Raw genomic sequence first — 16,197 nt, forward strand, 5'->3', positions numbered from 1 at the left:
GGCCCGTCGGGGCTGCTCGGCGCCGGGGCGCGGCGCCGGCTCGCCATTGCCCTCTGGAGGAGCCCGGGCCGTTCTCTGCGGTTCCCCGCGGGGCTGTGCTAAATTTGGGAATGGTTTTGTGATTTTCTTTCATTTTTCTCGCTTTTTTTTTTTTTTTTTTTTTTTTAATTTTATTTTACGGACTATTTCCAGCCTCGCATCCACCGCGCCTTCGGCACCGCTGGGAGTGGGGGATGCCCGACCACGGCTCCCTGAACCGCTGAGTCCTGGCGATAGACGAGTCGAGAATAGCCCAGGGCTGGCACGGGCCGCGCCGTCGGGGCGGTTCGGAAAAACGAACAAAAAGGGGAAAGGAATAAGAATAAAAAAAGAACCAAAGCAAAAATATAAAATAAAATAAAATAAAATAAAATAAAATAAAATAAAATAAAATAAAATAAAATAAAATAAAATAAAATAATTTTTTAAAAATTAGAAAAAGGAGAAAATAAAAACTAGGTTAGAAATAAAGGAAAAAAAAAGTTAAAGGAAAAAAAAATAAAGAAAACGAGAAAACGTAAAGCAGTAAGAAAACGCAAGGCTGAGGGAAGGTGGAGAGGCAGAGCAGCCCCGCCGGCCGCTCGGGATGCTCCGTCCCACCTCCCCTGCCTTCCGCGCGGGGCCGACGATTCCCGCCGGGAGTTCCCATCCCGGCCGCCGGTGCGGGAGCCCCCGCGGCGCGCGGGCATCCCCGGCGCGTGTGTCCCCGCGTCCCGCCCCCCGCGCGCGCGTCACCGCCCGGGCCCCGCGTCACGGGGGCGCTCGGGGCGGAGCCCCCGCTCTCTCCGCGCGCTCCCCGGGCCCGTCCCGCCCCGTCCCGTCCCCCCCCCCCGCCTTCCCCCCCCCTCCCCACATGTCCGTTTGTTGTCGCCGTCGCCATGGCGGCGGGGGCGGCGCGCCCGCGAAGTGAGGTGATAAGAGGGAGCGGCGGCGACAGGACCGCACAGTGCCGAGCGGGGCGCGGCGGCGGCGGCGGCGGAGCGCGCCCGGCGCATCCCTCCTTCCATCCATCCCTTCTTTTCCCCACTGGAAACACCGCGCCCCGTCCGTCCTGCCCGGCTCCCCACATGGCCGCGGCTCCTCGGGAAACGCCTCGCGCCGCCGCCCTGCCGGTGCCGGAGCCGCGTTGCCGGGCGGCGGCCGCCGCCTCCGCCTCCTCCTTCTCCACCTCCACCTCCTCGTACCCGCGGCGCCGCTAGCGCCCCGCGCCCCGCTCCGCGCAGCACCGAGCCAGAAGAAGAATCGGCAGCAGCAGCAGCGGCGGCGGCGGCAGGGCGCTCCCGCGGCACCGCCCCGGCGGCGGAGCTGCGTCGGCGCCGCGCGGCTGGACGGCGCGTCCGTGCCGCCTCCCCTCGCTCTGCTCCGCGGCCGCGCTCGGGACCACGGCGGCGGCGGCGGCTCGGCGGGACGCCCCGGCACGGATGCGGTGGGTGCCGGGCACCCAGGCTGCCGCTTCCCCTCCCTCCTGTCCCATCCCTGCCGTGCCGCCGGCTGACTCCGCTGTGTCTCCCCACCGCAGGCAGCCCCCCGGCGAGTGCGAGATGGCGCTCAGCGGCACGCTCCTTCCCTCCATCGCCACCTTCGCGGCGGGCGCCGCGGGTCGCGAGAAAGCGGCGCGGCCCGCGGGCCCCGGCAACGTGAGTATCGGCGCGACACGGACGGGGCCGGGCGGGACGGGACGGGGCCGGGCGGAGCGGGGGCCGTCGGGGCGGGCGCGTTGCCGTTCGGCCGGGGCTGAGCCGTGCCGATGTCCCCGCAGCGCTGGCGGGAGGAGCTGTCGCAGCTGAAGCGGCCGCCGCCGGCGCTGTCGGTGCGGCCGGTGGAGACGCCGCCGTCGGAGCTGGAAGGCGCCGCTGCTCTAGGGCCCCGCCGTGACGCCGAGGAGTTCAATGACCTGCTCGACTTCGACTTCATCCTCTCCAACTCGCTCATGCACCAGGAGCCCGCCGCCGCCGCTGTGGTGGTGGCCCCCGCCGCCACCCCGGCCCCCACCGCCAGCCCCTGCCCTGCGGGGCCCTTCGCTTACCCGCTGCCCCGGCCCGAGCCCGCCGGTCTCCTCTACAGCGGCGGCGGTGGCGGCGGCGGCTGCGACGGGGCGCCCGCCGCCGGGTCCGCCGCGCCCTTCAACCTGGCCGACATCACCGACGTGTCCCCCTCGGGAGGCTTCGTGGCCGAGCTGATGCGGCCAGACCTGGACGCGGTGTACCTGCCAGCGCCGGCCGCGCTGCCGCCCCTGGGCAGCCTGCAGGGCAAGTTCGTGGTGAAGGCAGTGGGCGACTACAGCCACCCGGGGCTTAGCCCCAAGAGCGGCCCCGCCGCTCCACCGCCAGGCGCCGACGGCCCCGGCGCGCCCTACACCTCCCTGCCGCGGATGTGCCCCAAAATCAAGCAGGAGGCCGCGCCGCCGTGCACGCTGGCCCCGCCGCATGGGAGCAGCCCCCGAGGAGCCCCCCAGCACGACTTCGCCCTGGGCAGCCGCCCGCTGCCGGCTCGGAGTACGCCTTCGCTGGGGCCCGAGGAGATGCTGAGCGGCAGAGACTGTCTCCCCGCCACGCCGGGGCTGGGCCACCCGCCGCTGCCCCCGGGGTACCCCCCGGCTCCGGGCTACCCCACCTTCCTGCCCGAGCAGCTCTCTCCCGGCGCGCTGCAGTACCAAGGTGAGTCCCCGCCGTGCTGGGGCAGCGGGTGTCCCCGCCTGGGCGCTGGCCGTGCTCACTCCTCCCTGTCCACCTCTAGAGCTGATGCCACCGGGGAGCTGCCTGCCTGAGGAGGCCAAGCCCAAGAGGGGACGCCGATCGTGGCCTAGGAAAAGGACGGCCACACACACCTGTGACTATGCGGGCTGCGGCAAAACCTACACCAAGAGCTCTCATCTCAAGGCGCATCTGAGAACCCACACAGGTTAGTCCCAGTGCCGGCATCAGGGGGATGTCCTGGCCTGAGGGGCACGGGGTGGCCCCCATCTCATAGTGGAGGCACAGGAGGAGGGTTAAAAGCCACAAGACTTTTCCTTGCTGGGTTTCCGGGCTTTTTTTTTCCTCCCCCCTTGGCTACGTGAAGTCCTGTGCAGTCTTTGCTTATTGGCTTGACATTTTGCTTAATGGTTCAGAGTGACTCAGATGTGGGAGCGAGTGGGTTTCTTGCCAAGTCAGAGTTTGTTACTTCTTTCTTGCTATGTGGCCAGCTAATTAGCAGGTACTTGCAAGCCGGCTGGGCTTTGTTGCTCTGGATTGTGTTGGCCCACTTCTGGGAAGGCAGCAGACCTCTGTAGAAGATAACTGGTTTCTTTGCTGGTGGTTAAGTGCTTCATACACACGGCTCTTTTGGCTGGCTGTAGGGTGAGAGGTTGTGCACCTCTGCAAGCTTTGTCCCTTTTGGGAAAACCGAGATAAATTCCTTGAAGAGCAGGGTCTTTCAGCTGAGCTGGCAGCTCTGGTGCGGTGCCTGTAGGACATCTCCCCCTGCACCAGCAGAGTTTAACTGTCGATTGTCCACTGCTAGAATTGGGATAAAATCTGCCCAAAGTGTGTATCTGAGCCCGGTCTCAAACTTCAGCCTTGCAGCTGAGTGCAGAGTTGCAGTAACTGAGCTTGTGAAAGCAGGTACAGCACACGGGTTTCGCCAGCGTGGGCATTCTGTAACAGTGACTAAATAACCTGGGAATTTGCATAATTTGAATCCCTGGGTTGTGAACCTGATTCAAAACTTTCTCCTGAAGAGGAGATGGGAAAGGGAAAATACACTGGCACTGCAGTAGCTAGGCTACATCTTCAGGTAGTGGCAGCAGCGGGGGGGAAAAAATCAGGCAAATGATCAGTGATCATCTGCCCCAAGCCATCAGCACATCCCCAGGATGTGTAGGACAGTGAGTTTGTAATTGTTGGGGAAGCTCATCTTGCCATCAACACACTTGGTCTTTGTATAATGAAGACACTAGTAAGACTGAGTCCTTAATCAGGCCCAGCTAATGAAAACAGTTTCCGGCTGTTTTTCAGTTCTTGAGACCTACAATTATCTAAATACGTTGTCTGCTGAGCTATTTCTGGTTGCTCTTTGATTGTGTAACACCACCGGCAAAAACACACACTCAGGTGCTCTTGAAGTCTCGTGTGCAAGGCAGTGAAAACGAGCATTTTAGTGAGGATTTAAATCACACTAGCATTTCATAGCACCTGTACATCTCGAAAAGACAGCCTTGCTCTTTTTTTAGTTTGTTTGCAGCTGCTTCATGGAGTTTGTTGTGTTTGACCACCCTTTGTTTTAACTAGAACACCTGCTTGAAAGAGGCGCTACGTGTGGTCGCAGCAAAAAACCAAAAGTCCTGACTGATGTGTTTCATTGCTTGGTTTTTTTTGTTGTTTTTTTGGGGTTTTCTTATAGGTGAGAAGCCTTATCACTGTGACTGGGAAGGCTGCGGGTGGAAGTTTGCCCGATCTGATGAACTCACTCGCCACTACAGAAAACACACAGGCCACCGCCCCTTCCAGTGCCAGCGCTGTGACAGAGCCTTCTCCAGGTCGGACCACCTCGCCCTACACATGAAGAGGCACTTCTGATTTGGGAAAGCAGTGGATCTTTCCCCCGACTGCCGCAGAGATTCAGTATTTACAGCACAAGGACTGTCTTCCACAAGGCGGGGAGAACTCATTTTAAGCACTACAGATAATCGAGGTGAAGTCTTCCAAAGAGTGGAAAAGAGGGATAACTGCATATGGACATTGCAACTTTCTTTTTTTTTATAGTTATACACTTAAGAGAACCAAAGACGTTGGGGTCAATGACTGGATCTTCTATCATTCCATTTGTAAATCCAACTTGAATTATTTCTGGACTACAGAATGCCAAGGAGTGACTGGAAGTCACGGATATCAGGGTTAAACAGACTGTATGTAGTTCGGAGGGTGGGGATATTACACAGGGAAATGACATTCCCTTAATTTCCTTTCAATGCAATATTAGATGTACATGTCATCTTGTACTTTATTCTTTTTTTTTTTCCTTCTAAAAGCCATTACAATGTTAAAAGAGGAGGAAAAATTCAGGTACAGAATTATATTTTAAAAGCCTATTTCATGGTGCTTAGTGACTGTTGGTTCTAGAGGTACCAAAAACAGGAAGCCAAAGTTCTCAAACTGCTGCATATCTGACAAGGAACTATTTTTTATCTTCCGATTGCCAATTATGACCTAAATCAGGTGAATAACCCTGGTTTATCTTTTTTGTTAAGAAAATAACTTTATGCAGACAGTCTGTAATGCACTGTGGTTTCGATGTGCAATAGTTTGTACAATGGTTTATTCCCAAATATGCCTTAAGCAGAACAAATGTTTTCTATATAGTTCTTTACATAATAAATATGTAATATAAATTTAAGCAAACTTCTATTTTGTATATTTGTAAACTACGAAGTAATAATGAACATGTTTGTTGGAATTTGTATTTTGCATATTCAAGGTGAAAATAAGTTTTAAATAAACCTATAATATTTTATCTGAGTGGTTGCTCTAGTTTTTTTCTGTGTTTGGACATGGCCAAAGAAAGTTTGCTAGGTATTTGTTGGTGGTTGAGTCTACCAAGGCAAGGAGTGGGTGATGGCAAACGCTTGTAGTCTCAGGACTCTGAATGACAGGATTGTATAAGTGCACTGCTGATGTAACATCTCTTTTTAGGGAAAAAGATAAATGGAAAGTTTTTTCTGTGGTTGTCGAGTTGCCACTTATCTTACCTGTGTGGGTGAAATCGTAGTTTACCATTTTTAAAGTGACTCGGTTTACCTGATTTTCTAGAGGAATACTTCTGTTGAGGACACGGCAAGACCTTGTGCATGTGATTTTTTTTTTTTTCCTTAGCAGTCTTTTCAGCAATGAAGGATTCCCATCTTCATTGCCTCAGCTTTCTTAGGCAAGCTGGTGTAACCACTTCAGTGCGAGCAAAGGAAAACCCACTGAGTAATGTCGGGCAAAGAATTAAACCTGGCTTGGAGAATAAAGGGCGCACACACAGAACGCCGCTTTAACCATCGCCCGCACGGAGCTCTCCTTTGAAACCTGCTCTCTCTGCCCTGCGAACCCAGTCACTCAACGAGGAGCCAGGATTCCTGCAGGAATGCACACGTAGCCAGGGAAGGCCGACCATGAAGGGATTGAGGATGTGTTGCTGCGAGGTCCCCGGCGTCCCTCCAGCGGCAGGTGCCACCCCATCCCGTGGCACTTCTCCTTTGGGAACCTCGTTGTTCCAGCTGCCTCACAGAGTGTGCAGCAAACAGATGATTCCCACGTTAATGTCGGGTGAATGGGACCTGTTTTTCTCGCTACTCTTCACTAAAAGGGAAGAAGCGATTCCCCCTCAGCTGATTTGTAATGTCTGTCAGCCAGGAATTTGAGTGTGTGTGGTGTCCAATAAAGCTGAGAAAAAAACCAGCACGCACGAGACTTCTGTATCGTTGTACCAGTTGAAACAAAAGTGGCCATATCAAATTTCTATGTCCGAGTGAGCCTTTGGAATGCTACTAAAGTTCACATTTCGATGTGGGGACCAGTGCCATTTCTCCCTCGGTTTGTGCAAGTAATATAATGATGCAGAAAGTATTTCTCACCCCTTATCACCTAGGCTTACTTTGTTGAACTGAAAGCTATCTTTGTTGATTTGGTTTATAGGTAACACAGGGAGTACAGAATGTCTTGTTTGGTTTGCAAATAGCAAGTATTTAAAACTAAATTAAAGTTGTGAGTCATCCTTTATCTGAAGCTTTTTCCATGTGAAAACTTTTTTACAATTAAACCAGGCATTTTTTTTACCTCCTCTGTTGCTCTGCCTGTGAATTCTGGATGAGAGATCCAAGGTCAGCATTGAAGCTGGTGTGTGCTGAGGGCCTGAAATGTTGTTGTCTCACCCGATAATGCTTGTTAGTGTAGGATCTTCTTTGTACGGCTGCCAGTCAAAACTTCTTACATACGTGCAAGGTCTATGTTCTAGCACATCTGTTAGTACTGAAATCTGAAGATTTCAGCTGAGGAACTGGTTTCTTTTGCATCCTGTTCTTTATGCACCCTTAAGAATTTTGTAAGACACTGTAGCACTTGGTAAGGTATTATCTTCCTCAGCCAGCTTCATTTTCTGCTTGATGTTTTTATGGATCCTAGGTTTCTAGTTGCATGAACAATGGCATTCTTGAAACAGGGCATTGTTCCCTATTCCACTTGATTTTTTTTTTAATTCCTTTTTTTCCCCTGATCATAGCCAAGCTGTCCTCATGTATGAATTTCCAGACTGAAAGGGACAGGACTGTAACTTTGAATTCAAAAGGAAATGCTGCTATGTCTTTAACCATTTCCAAATTGCTACTCCTATACTTTTTTTTGGGACAGGAGCCAAGTGCTCACTTTTTGCCATACAGCATGCAACCCATGAGAGGCAGTCCTTACTCTTAAGGAGGTCTCAGGGGGAAATTCTGAAATAAGCAGAAATAAGCTCTGGTAAGTAGAGCTGGAAACAGCACATTGTGTTTGCCACCTGTTTCGTTGTATCTGAGATCCTGGAGTTGCACTTAGGTGCAGGATTGCACATGGATGCAGTGAAACAACACATGTATCAAAAAGCGTATCTCGTAAAAACATATGTAAAACACCGAGAAGTCTTGTAAGTATGTCCTGAAAAACAAGATTTGTTTAGCGTTGCTAAAGCTGTACTCATGTGCCACTTTGCTGGGGCATCTAAAAGTCAGGGTTTGAGGTTATTAGGGGTGGCCTCTCTGACATGGGGTGAGCACCTCCAGAGCTGCCCCAGAGCACTATTTCAGCTACTGAAGGCAAAATCTCTTGTGGCAGGGAGTTATCTCTGCAGTCAAACTACAGCCGTCCTTAATCCTGCTCACCCCTAGCCCAAATCTCTCTGGAGCACGCTTAGCATGTATGGATGGAGCTGCTTAAAACAAGATGGCACATGCCTGCCTGCCGAGTGCCAAGTATTCAAAAGTGGCACCAGAGTAAAAAATCTCCTCAACTGCTGTGCACTTGTCTGCTGCACACATTGGCCTGGGAGTCTGGGTTTGACTGTGACTGAGCACAAGTGGCTTCAGCCACCCCCTGTCACACAGAGGGATTTTCCCTCGTGGTGGTTACCAGATCCTGCCACATCTGAACTCAACTGCGAGTCTCACAGGGATTTATATTAAGCTGATATGAATCAGTGAATTTCATTCTGCTTCTCTTTAATAAGGGAAGATCAGAGGCTGCTGCGGTTAATCACCCCGAGTGCTAACGGTTCGACAGAATTAGTTTACACAGGTTTCCTATGGGAGTGTGCTGGATCTTGGAGCTAGCCTGCTTTCACTGGATTCCCTGGCAGGCACTTTTAACAGCACTTGAGTGCAAGAAATTCCAAATTAACCTGTGTCTGTCCCTGGGCTTTCCTCCCCTGAGTGTGACTGGGTCACGTGCTCTAAGGCAGCATGAGAGTAGGACTGGTTGGCAAGCTGGGGACAGACAGAGCAGTGGTCACATTGTAGGACTCAGGCAGGGATCTGGATGTGGTAGAAGAGCTGGTAGGAGGAAGTAAACTCAAGGTATGGAGAGCAAAACTGATATGGGGAGGAAGAGGAAAACCACCACCATCACCACCGGCGCCGCCACGTGTTGACTCAGGCTTGCCAGGAGAGCTCCCCAGATCAACTCGGTGGATGTATCTCTGGACACCAAAAAAAGATGAGTGTGCACTTAAAAGAGGGGAAGGCCCATCATTCACCGAAATTTAATTGAGGTCACATTGGCTTGGAGCCACAGGGGAACACTCCCACATTCCCCTGTCTGCCGTACACCTGGATGACTCACGTTTCGTCTGCCCTTCGCTCTTGCCGTGACTTTACCGGGGGAACATTTTCATTACTGCTGAAGGCACTGCCACCGAGCGCAGAAATTGTCTCTGCGGCGTGGAAGTGGGCGGTGGTGGTGTTCCTGCAGCCTTGTTCTCCACCCTGGATGCATATAGGTATCTGTTAGTCTCTTTTTCACCTTTGGATGCATACCTGCGAGCCCTCTAGGCTAGAACCTTAATGGTGTGAAAGACGGGAGGGGAAAAAGTGGCTTGTGCTTTATTAATGTTTATTCTATATTTAGAGCATGCGTTCCCAGAGCTTTACAGGAGACTGGCGTCCCTAATAGCTACTCACAAGAGGCATTAGGCAGCTGCACCTTTTCCCTTCAGTAATGTTTTCTGCACTCTGGGAGCTGTGACTTCTTTTGTAACCGAGATGGTGATTTTCACACAGACCTGGCTAGCTTTGGGGTCAACCTCATGACTTGCTAATTAAGAAGAAGAAATTTTAGGGAACATGGAACACGCCAAGCTGCTTTCACTGTGAAACCTGGGTGAGCAGAAGGGTAATCATGTGCTGCTATCACTGCAGCCATCTTGCTGCAACCCTGAAAAGTTTTGCATGGTTTTGCTTTGGGTACAGCGTGCTTGTTTATCAAGCACAAGCTAAGGCTTGCTTAAATCTTGCCATTCAAGTTCTCCACTGTTAAACTTTCAGGCTTTATTCAACAAAATAATCCAGCTTCCATGTGTTATTTGGTTTAAGGCCTTTAATTTTAATAGCAGATATCCTGCAGTTAACCAGAATGATTTACCCCACTACTGCCACAGCAGTTAGGAAAGATCTGACAGGGAATGCCACACCACCAGCACGCCGGGATTCATTTTCTGGGAGCCTCCTCGAGGGTGCTCAGAGTCTGTGCATGTCCCAGTGTCACAGAACCACAGAATTACGGAATCACAGAACTACAGAATGACAGAATGACAAAATAAGCTGAGTTGAAAGAGATCCTCAAGAAACATCAAGTCCAACTCCTGGCCCTTCACAGAACCATCCCTGAGTCCCACCATGTGCCTAAAAGTGTTGTCCAAACACTTCTTTAACTCTGTCAGGCTTGGGTCTGTGACATTCCCTGGGGAGCCTGTTCCAGTGGCCAAACACCCTCTGGGGGATGATCCTTCTCCTAATATCCAACCTAAACCTTTCCTGGCACAACTTGAGGCCATTTCCTCGGGTCCTGTCCCTGGTCACCACAGAGCAGAGATCAGTGCCTGTGCAGAATCTGGCTCTTTCCATGCTTAAATTCCATACAGTTGCTGATTGTCCATCCCTCTTATTTGTCAAGGACTCTCTGCAGGGCCTCCCTGCCCTCCAAGGACTCAACAGCTCCTCTCAATTTTGCATAATCAGTGAATTTCCCCAGTGGCCCTTCCAGCCCTGTGCCCAGGTCATTTATGGAGATGTTGAAGAGCACAGGGCCGAGGATGGAGCCCTGTGGAACCCTGCAGGGATGGCAGGAGCAGAGTCCTGGGTGTGCTTTGCCCTTCCGTGGGTAGGCTCTCTGATTTTGCTGGCCTGAGGAACCAGACCTGCACTTGCCACATGTGAAAACCTGACTCCTTTAGCCACTGAGTCCCCCCTGCGCTTCCTGCCCTGTAGAAATTCTGCAGAGAGGGTTTTTCTTACGTGTGGAAAACTGCTTCTTGAGGTTCCTGCATGAGTTTGATTTCACACATCAGGGCTCAGGGAGGCTGGCAAGACATCAGCACCGTTCAGTGTCTGAATTTAATCTAGAGTCTTCCTCCTTGAGGTACCTCCCGGGGGTTAGCACCTGTTACGTTGCTATGTTCTTCTTTTCTGGTAGAAATTAATATTGCGAATTAGTATGTTGATAAAGTACTAGGGGCAACACTGATGGCAATTACTGAAGCATGTTGGAATTTACTCTCCAAGCTCTGGATGAGGTTTTGTCCTGTGTTTAGACTCAAAACATACTGATCCAATAATGCTGTTGGCAGCTTAAGGGGACTGCCCAAAGGGATGCATTTGTCTTTGCACTGGGATGTACAAGGCTTGGCTGTCCACTCTCAGTTCCCACATCACACTGTTTCACCAACAGGCTCCCCTGGCTGATGAGGGATGGCTGAATTTGTTGGCTGTGCAGCAGATGATTATTTGTGTTTCAAAATATCAAAATGCTTTCCAGTGGAAAACAAAACAACTTCGCTGCTTTCTGCCTAGCCAGCAACTGTTCGTGCTCTCTGCAGCTTCAGAGACTATCACAATGCTGCTGCGTTGCATCATAATAATAATAATAATAATAATAATAATAATAATAATAATAATAATAATAGTAATAATAATAAATTATAATAATTGTCACCTGCACAAGGTGTTTGACTACCTTTCTTCTGCAAACACCTTTTAACCAGCATTTGCTTTGTTAAGGTTCTCATGTTCACAATTTAAAACTCACTGCTGAAGCTTCCTATGCAAAGAGAACAGCTTGTAGCTGTGGAGCAGGGGAGCAGAGGGCAGGGCAGTGGTCACTTTTGTCTGGCCATGGGTGTTCTGTCCCTGGCCAGAAATGGGCCTGAAAGGCACAAGTGTCCCTGTGATGGCTGCCTCAGGGGTGATCCCACTTTGTGCTGCCTGGAAATCTCCCTTCCAGGGAGCCCTGATGATTACAGCTTTGTTCAAGCTCAGGAGCCTGACAAGCACAGATGCCTTTCCAAACTGTGTTTATTTTATGTTGTAGCTCTGCAGATTCCACTTACTCAATAAATATTTGATCCTCTTTGGTGCCTTCCTGAGCTTCTGGCTTCTGAGGGACCTTGTGGCAAGGAGTTCCGTGATTAAATATGAACTAGACTAAAAATATAGGTGGCAGGGAGGAGAAGGAAAAAAAAAAGTATTTATTTTCTGTAGTCTCCGGGGCTGCTGCCTTCCAGATTCCTGCTGTTTTCCCTTTCCTACATGCTGCAGAGAAGGATCTAACCTGAGCTCTAACTCAGCCTTGAATTCCTTGGGTACTACCAAAGGCTGGAAAGATTTTACTTTGGTTTGTGTTTTTAAATGAATTTCTGAAGAGAAAGTAAATATGAGATTTTTACATATGGATGAGTTAATCTAGTCTACTGTAGACTGGAAGAATGCCAGGATATTTAGCAAAATATGATAATATGATATTTCAGTCAATATTTACATGATGTTTTGGTTTACTGGTTTCCTTTTTTTTTTTTTTTTTTAATTTCCAGGACATCTGAGAAGCCCCTACCCAGCAATCTAGCAATCCCTTTGTTTTTTTAAGGACAAGTGTTTCTTCAAATTTTATTCAAAACAGAAAAAAAAAAATACTTTTCAGGATTTTCTTTGTTACACCTTCCAAAGTTTCATGAGTACACTGCCAAAGTGCTTTCCAGCTCATGTACCTAAACATCCACACAGGCTAGAACACCTCATTATTTATTTGTGCACCTTTATTATGGAGGCATTATTAATAATTGTGGGGTTTGTGCATTTGCTACTGTTATGTTTACTGTTAGGTGGAGAGGGAAACTGACCACAGCAATGTTTATTGGCTCAAATCTAATTCCAGGTTTTTCTCTTTGATTATGCTTTCAAAACCCTGTTTCTGCACGTCTTTCCCTGTTGTTGTGTCCTAGGTCTTGAACAGCAAGTGTCAAAAATGCAGTGTCCTTTTGTACAGGGTACTGAAATTCATTCCAGATGAGAAAAATCTCTTTCTAAGAAGTGATCGAGGTGTATCAGGGCTGTCTGGGAATCCGACTGCTTCATTAACAAGCCAAATTTGTTTGGTTGCAGGTAAATCCCCTTGGTGAGATGAGGTTAGGGTTTATGCTGATTTGGGGCTAGGCAAATTGACTGCATAAGCAAATCCAAAGCATTATATATAAATAGGTAGCACTTTGAAAAAGTTTAAGATCTGAATCTTCGGGGTCCAGCACTGGAAGCTGTGTGTGAACAAGGCAAGGGAAGGGGGAAGGGAGGTATGGGAGAATACAGAGCAAAGGAATGATTTAAACATTGGCCAAACCACTGTGTTAAGTCAGAGGTTTTCCCTGACTGGCTTCTCCCAGCATTTTGTTTTGTGCTAAACATAAGGTGCCACAGTTTACATTTAATAACTCTGTCCAAGTCAGTAATTGAAATAAATACTGACTGTCCATGAACAACATCCCACTAGGCAGCACAGAAGCACAAGACAGGAATCTCTTCCTCTGCAGATGTATATCATATATAAAACTTGGTGCATGAATTTCCTCAGGGAAGGAAGCACAGGCAAGTCACTCAGCAGATTTTTTCAGTCTTTCCTTGTCTGTAGCTTTGCACTGCCTGGCTGCAGGGAGCAAGGTGACAGCAGACAGACAAACTCCCAGGATAAATGCTGTGACTCTCTTTTCCCAGGCAAGACTGACAGCCAGCACTTGGAGGCACACAGAGTCCACTGTCACTGCCTGTGCAGCTCCCGAGACAGGGATGTGAAAAGAAGAGAGAGGATTGATAGGAGGAAAATTTACAGGAAGCCAAAATGGCTCTGCAGTGCTCGATGGAGTAACAGCTGCTCTGATTTCCTCCTCCATCACATACAAATGTCTCAAACCCAGAGCTCTTTCGGGCAACAGCAGATGATACTTCTTTGTAAATATGGCAGGTCCCTTCCTTCCTTCCTTCCTTCCTTCCTTCCTTCCTTCCTTCCTTCCTTCCTTCCTTCCTTCCTTCCTTCCTTCCTTCCTTCCTTCCTTCCTTCCTTCCTTCCTTCCTTCCTTCCTTCCTTCCTTCCTTCCTTCCTTCCTTCCTTCCTTCCTTCCTTCCTTCCTTCCTTCCTTCCTTCCTTCCTTCCTTCCTTCCTTCCTTCCTTCCTTCCTTCCTTCCTTCCTTCCTTCCTTCCTTCCTTCCTTCCTTCCTTCCTTCCTTCCTTCCTTCCTTCCTTCCTTCCTTCCTTCCTTCCTTCCTTCCTTCCTTCCTTCCTTCCTCCTTTTCTTTCCCTTTCTTTCCTTTTCTTTCCCTCTTTCACAGACTCATTAAGGCTGGAAAAGACCTCTGAGATCCCTGAGTCCCACCTTGCCCTCCCTTCTTCTCTTTCCCTCTCTCTCCCCCACACTGTGACTGCAATGACACTATTTAACATTGCCAGTTTATTGCAAGGGAATTTGCAATTTTTCTGTGGAGCCAAGCTGGTAATTTCGTTTGGGAGATGGGACTCTCACTTTACATCTGGGTGCTGTTCGTAAAGATCCAGTCCTTGGAGCCCTGTGGAGGGAGCAAAATAACAAAAAACACTTTGTGAATTAACAGAGAAATTTAGATGAAAGGCTCAAAAACACCATAAAAACACAAACCAAGAGACAAGGGGAGCTTGCTCAGCAGCTTGGCAAGTGCTCTTCACTTGCCATGAAAAAGCAACCCACACATCACCATTCAGGGCCCTGTAGGGCCTCATCTTGTTTCCTTTATTATAATGAAGAAAATGTATAACGTGGTCAGGGTTTTCAACCTGGGAGGTGTGTGAAAGCTCAAATTTTATTTTTTTTTTTCTCTGAATTCAAATGGCATAGCAGTTCACGAGGTTCCCAGAGATGCTCATTATTTAGTATGCACAAATATGTTCTCAGGTGATGAGCAGGTGATGAGAGGCAGCAGGAAGGAGACACTGGGGAATGCAAATAAAGACGTGCCCACCTTGTGACTTTTGACTTGGGTGAGCCCAAATGAACACTGGGTCCTGTGTCAAAAAGAGGTGATGGTGATCTCTTCTTCCTTTAAAATGAGGGAGTGAGTAGAAAATGACAGCTTTTTTGATTCTCTAGGTTTGTTTGGGGCTTTTTTTTTAGGGGAGAAGGTTCTCCCTCAAACTCTGTTGAAGGTGTCTGGGTTCGCTCTGTGTTTTTATTTATTTATAGGCATTTCTATGGCACTCATCACCATAGTATCTGGGCAAATCTTTCCTTTCTTGTACCATGTAATTAAATCTATACAAAATACATATGTTCTTGGCGGGGAAGTTAAACTCTGCTTTTGGAAGGGATTTTTGCCTTGCAATTAAACACTGCTTTTACAATGCTGTTATGTTTCCATGTATATGTGTGTGAGAAAATAGGGTCCTGTTAAGGCTGTACCCTCACACACCTGCTGCCCCGGAGTGTGGGGTCATTGCACTCCAGTGGCTCTTTTGGGATCTTTGGATTTGGCACCCCTTTCTGAGGATGCCCGAGGCATTCCTCACTATTCCAGGAACCATTTGGGCTGAAAGGGCACTAACACGCACACACTGACCTTAAATGGGGAAATACAAAATCCTTCTAAAAATTCTTTTTGCTGTTTTTATTGCAACTGCATGGAAGGGGCTCCTGGAAAGGTCAGCTCATCCCTTCAGCCTAAGGTTTGCAGAAGGAGAAGCAGCAGGTGCTGGGAAAGGCTGAATCTTTCTGAGGAGCCAGCAGCAGCACGAGCTGGCACTGATCACCTCCCCTCAGTGGCTTGTGCCCCATCCTCTAAAGGAATTTGACTTTAACCTTCTCTTCTGTGGAGTATTTCAGGGTGAAAGGTCCTTCTGGTGTCTGATGCAACAGTCATGGGTGTCCTGCAGGGCTGGTCCGGAGGGCTGTGAGGACAAGCTGACAATGTCTCAAGGACAGTTCTGCAGGGGAAGATGGAGCAAAGGTCTGCCTGAGAACAGTTGGTTCCGTCTGAATTCAACAGGCCAGCATAGATAGCCTTCCACAGCACCTGGGGAGGGAAAACTCTGCTTTTTTATGGAAACACAAGCAGGTCTGAGCTGGCTGTGCACCTGTGCACCAGCCCTGGTGATGGCCCTGCAGATGCTCCCTGGCTCAGGTGGGCGACCACGCAGTGATGCCTTACTTGGTGAGCTATATTCACACTCAGAGGAACAGGGGATAATGTTTAAAAACAAGAATTTACTCTCAGAGGCTGCCTGCCTCCAGCAGAAGAGTCAACTGCCCACCCAGGACTGCCTGACTGACACTGATTCACCTCTTAGGTATTTGTAAGATGTCTGGTGGTCTGGGTCCCATGGCGGTGACAACATGAGCACCTTGGAGGAAATTAATCTGTCCCTTCCCCTCTTTGACAGCAGTTTATTTCACCCATTTCAGAAAAAAAAAAAAAGCCAAACCAAACAAACAAAAAAAAAACCCCAAAACAAAACAAAAAACCAAACAAACAAACAAACAAAAAAAAAAAAAAAAAACCAACCAAACAAAAAAACCACCAAAAAAGTGACAGCTGCACTGATTTATTGCTTGAGGATCATCTTGTAGAGAGCCTTGGTTCTCAGAGGCAGAGTAACCAGCTGTCCTCAC

At 49.3% G+C, this 16,197-nt stretch overlaps 1 protein-coding gene across 1 annotated transcript; it reads left to right on the forward strand.

The window, feature by feature from the left end:
* The first annotated feature begins 1,520 nt into the window (after positions 1 to 1,520).
* On the forward strand, positions 1,521 to 6,835 carry KLF4 (KLF transcription factor 4). The gene is made up of 4 exons (XM_014883878.2): positions 1,521 to 1,676; positions 1,799 to 2,696; positions 2,776 to 2,940; positions 4,420 to 6,835. The coding sequence occupies exons 1-4, from the start codon at positions 1,581 to 1,583 to the stop codon at positions 4,593 to 4,595; spliced, it is 1,335 nt and encodes a 444-aa protein (XP_014739364.2). The 5' UTR covers positions 1,521 to 1,580; the 3' UTR covers positions 4,596 to 6,835.
* Positions 6,836 to 16,197: the final 9,362 nt, after the last annotated feature.

The sequence above is a fragment of the Sturnus vulgaris genome, chromosome Z (genome assembly GCF_052056855.1).
Source record: "Sturnus vulgaris isolate bStuVul1 chromosome Z, bStuVul1.hap1, whole genome shotgun sequence".
In the NCBI taxonomy this organism is placed as follows: domain Eukaryota; kingdom Metazoa; phylum Chordata; class Aves; order Passeriformes; family Sturnidae; genus Sturnus; species Sturnus vulgaris.

Bases quoted from the DNA above. Each gene is read 5' to 3' on its own strand.
- KLF4 (XM_014883878.2), top strand. From the start codon at position 1,581: ATGGCGCTCAGCGGCACGCTCCTTCCCTCCATCGCCACCTTCGCGGCG. The intron at 2,697-2,775 runs GTGAGTCCCCGC...GTCCACCTCTAG, and splicing joins CGGCGCGCTGCAGTACCAAG to AGCTGATGCCACCGGGGAGC. The intron at 2,941-4,419 runs GTTAGTCCCAGT...GTTTTCTTATAG, and splicing joins GCATCTGAGAACCCACACAG to GTGAGAAGCCTTATCACTGT.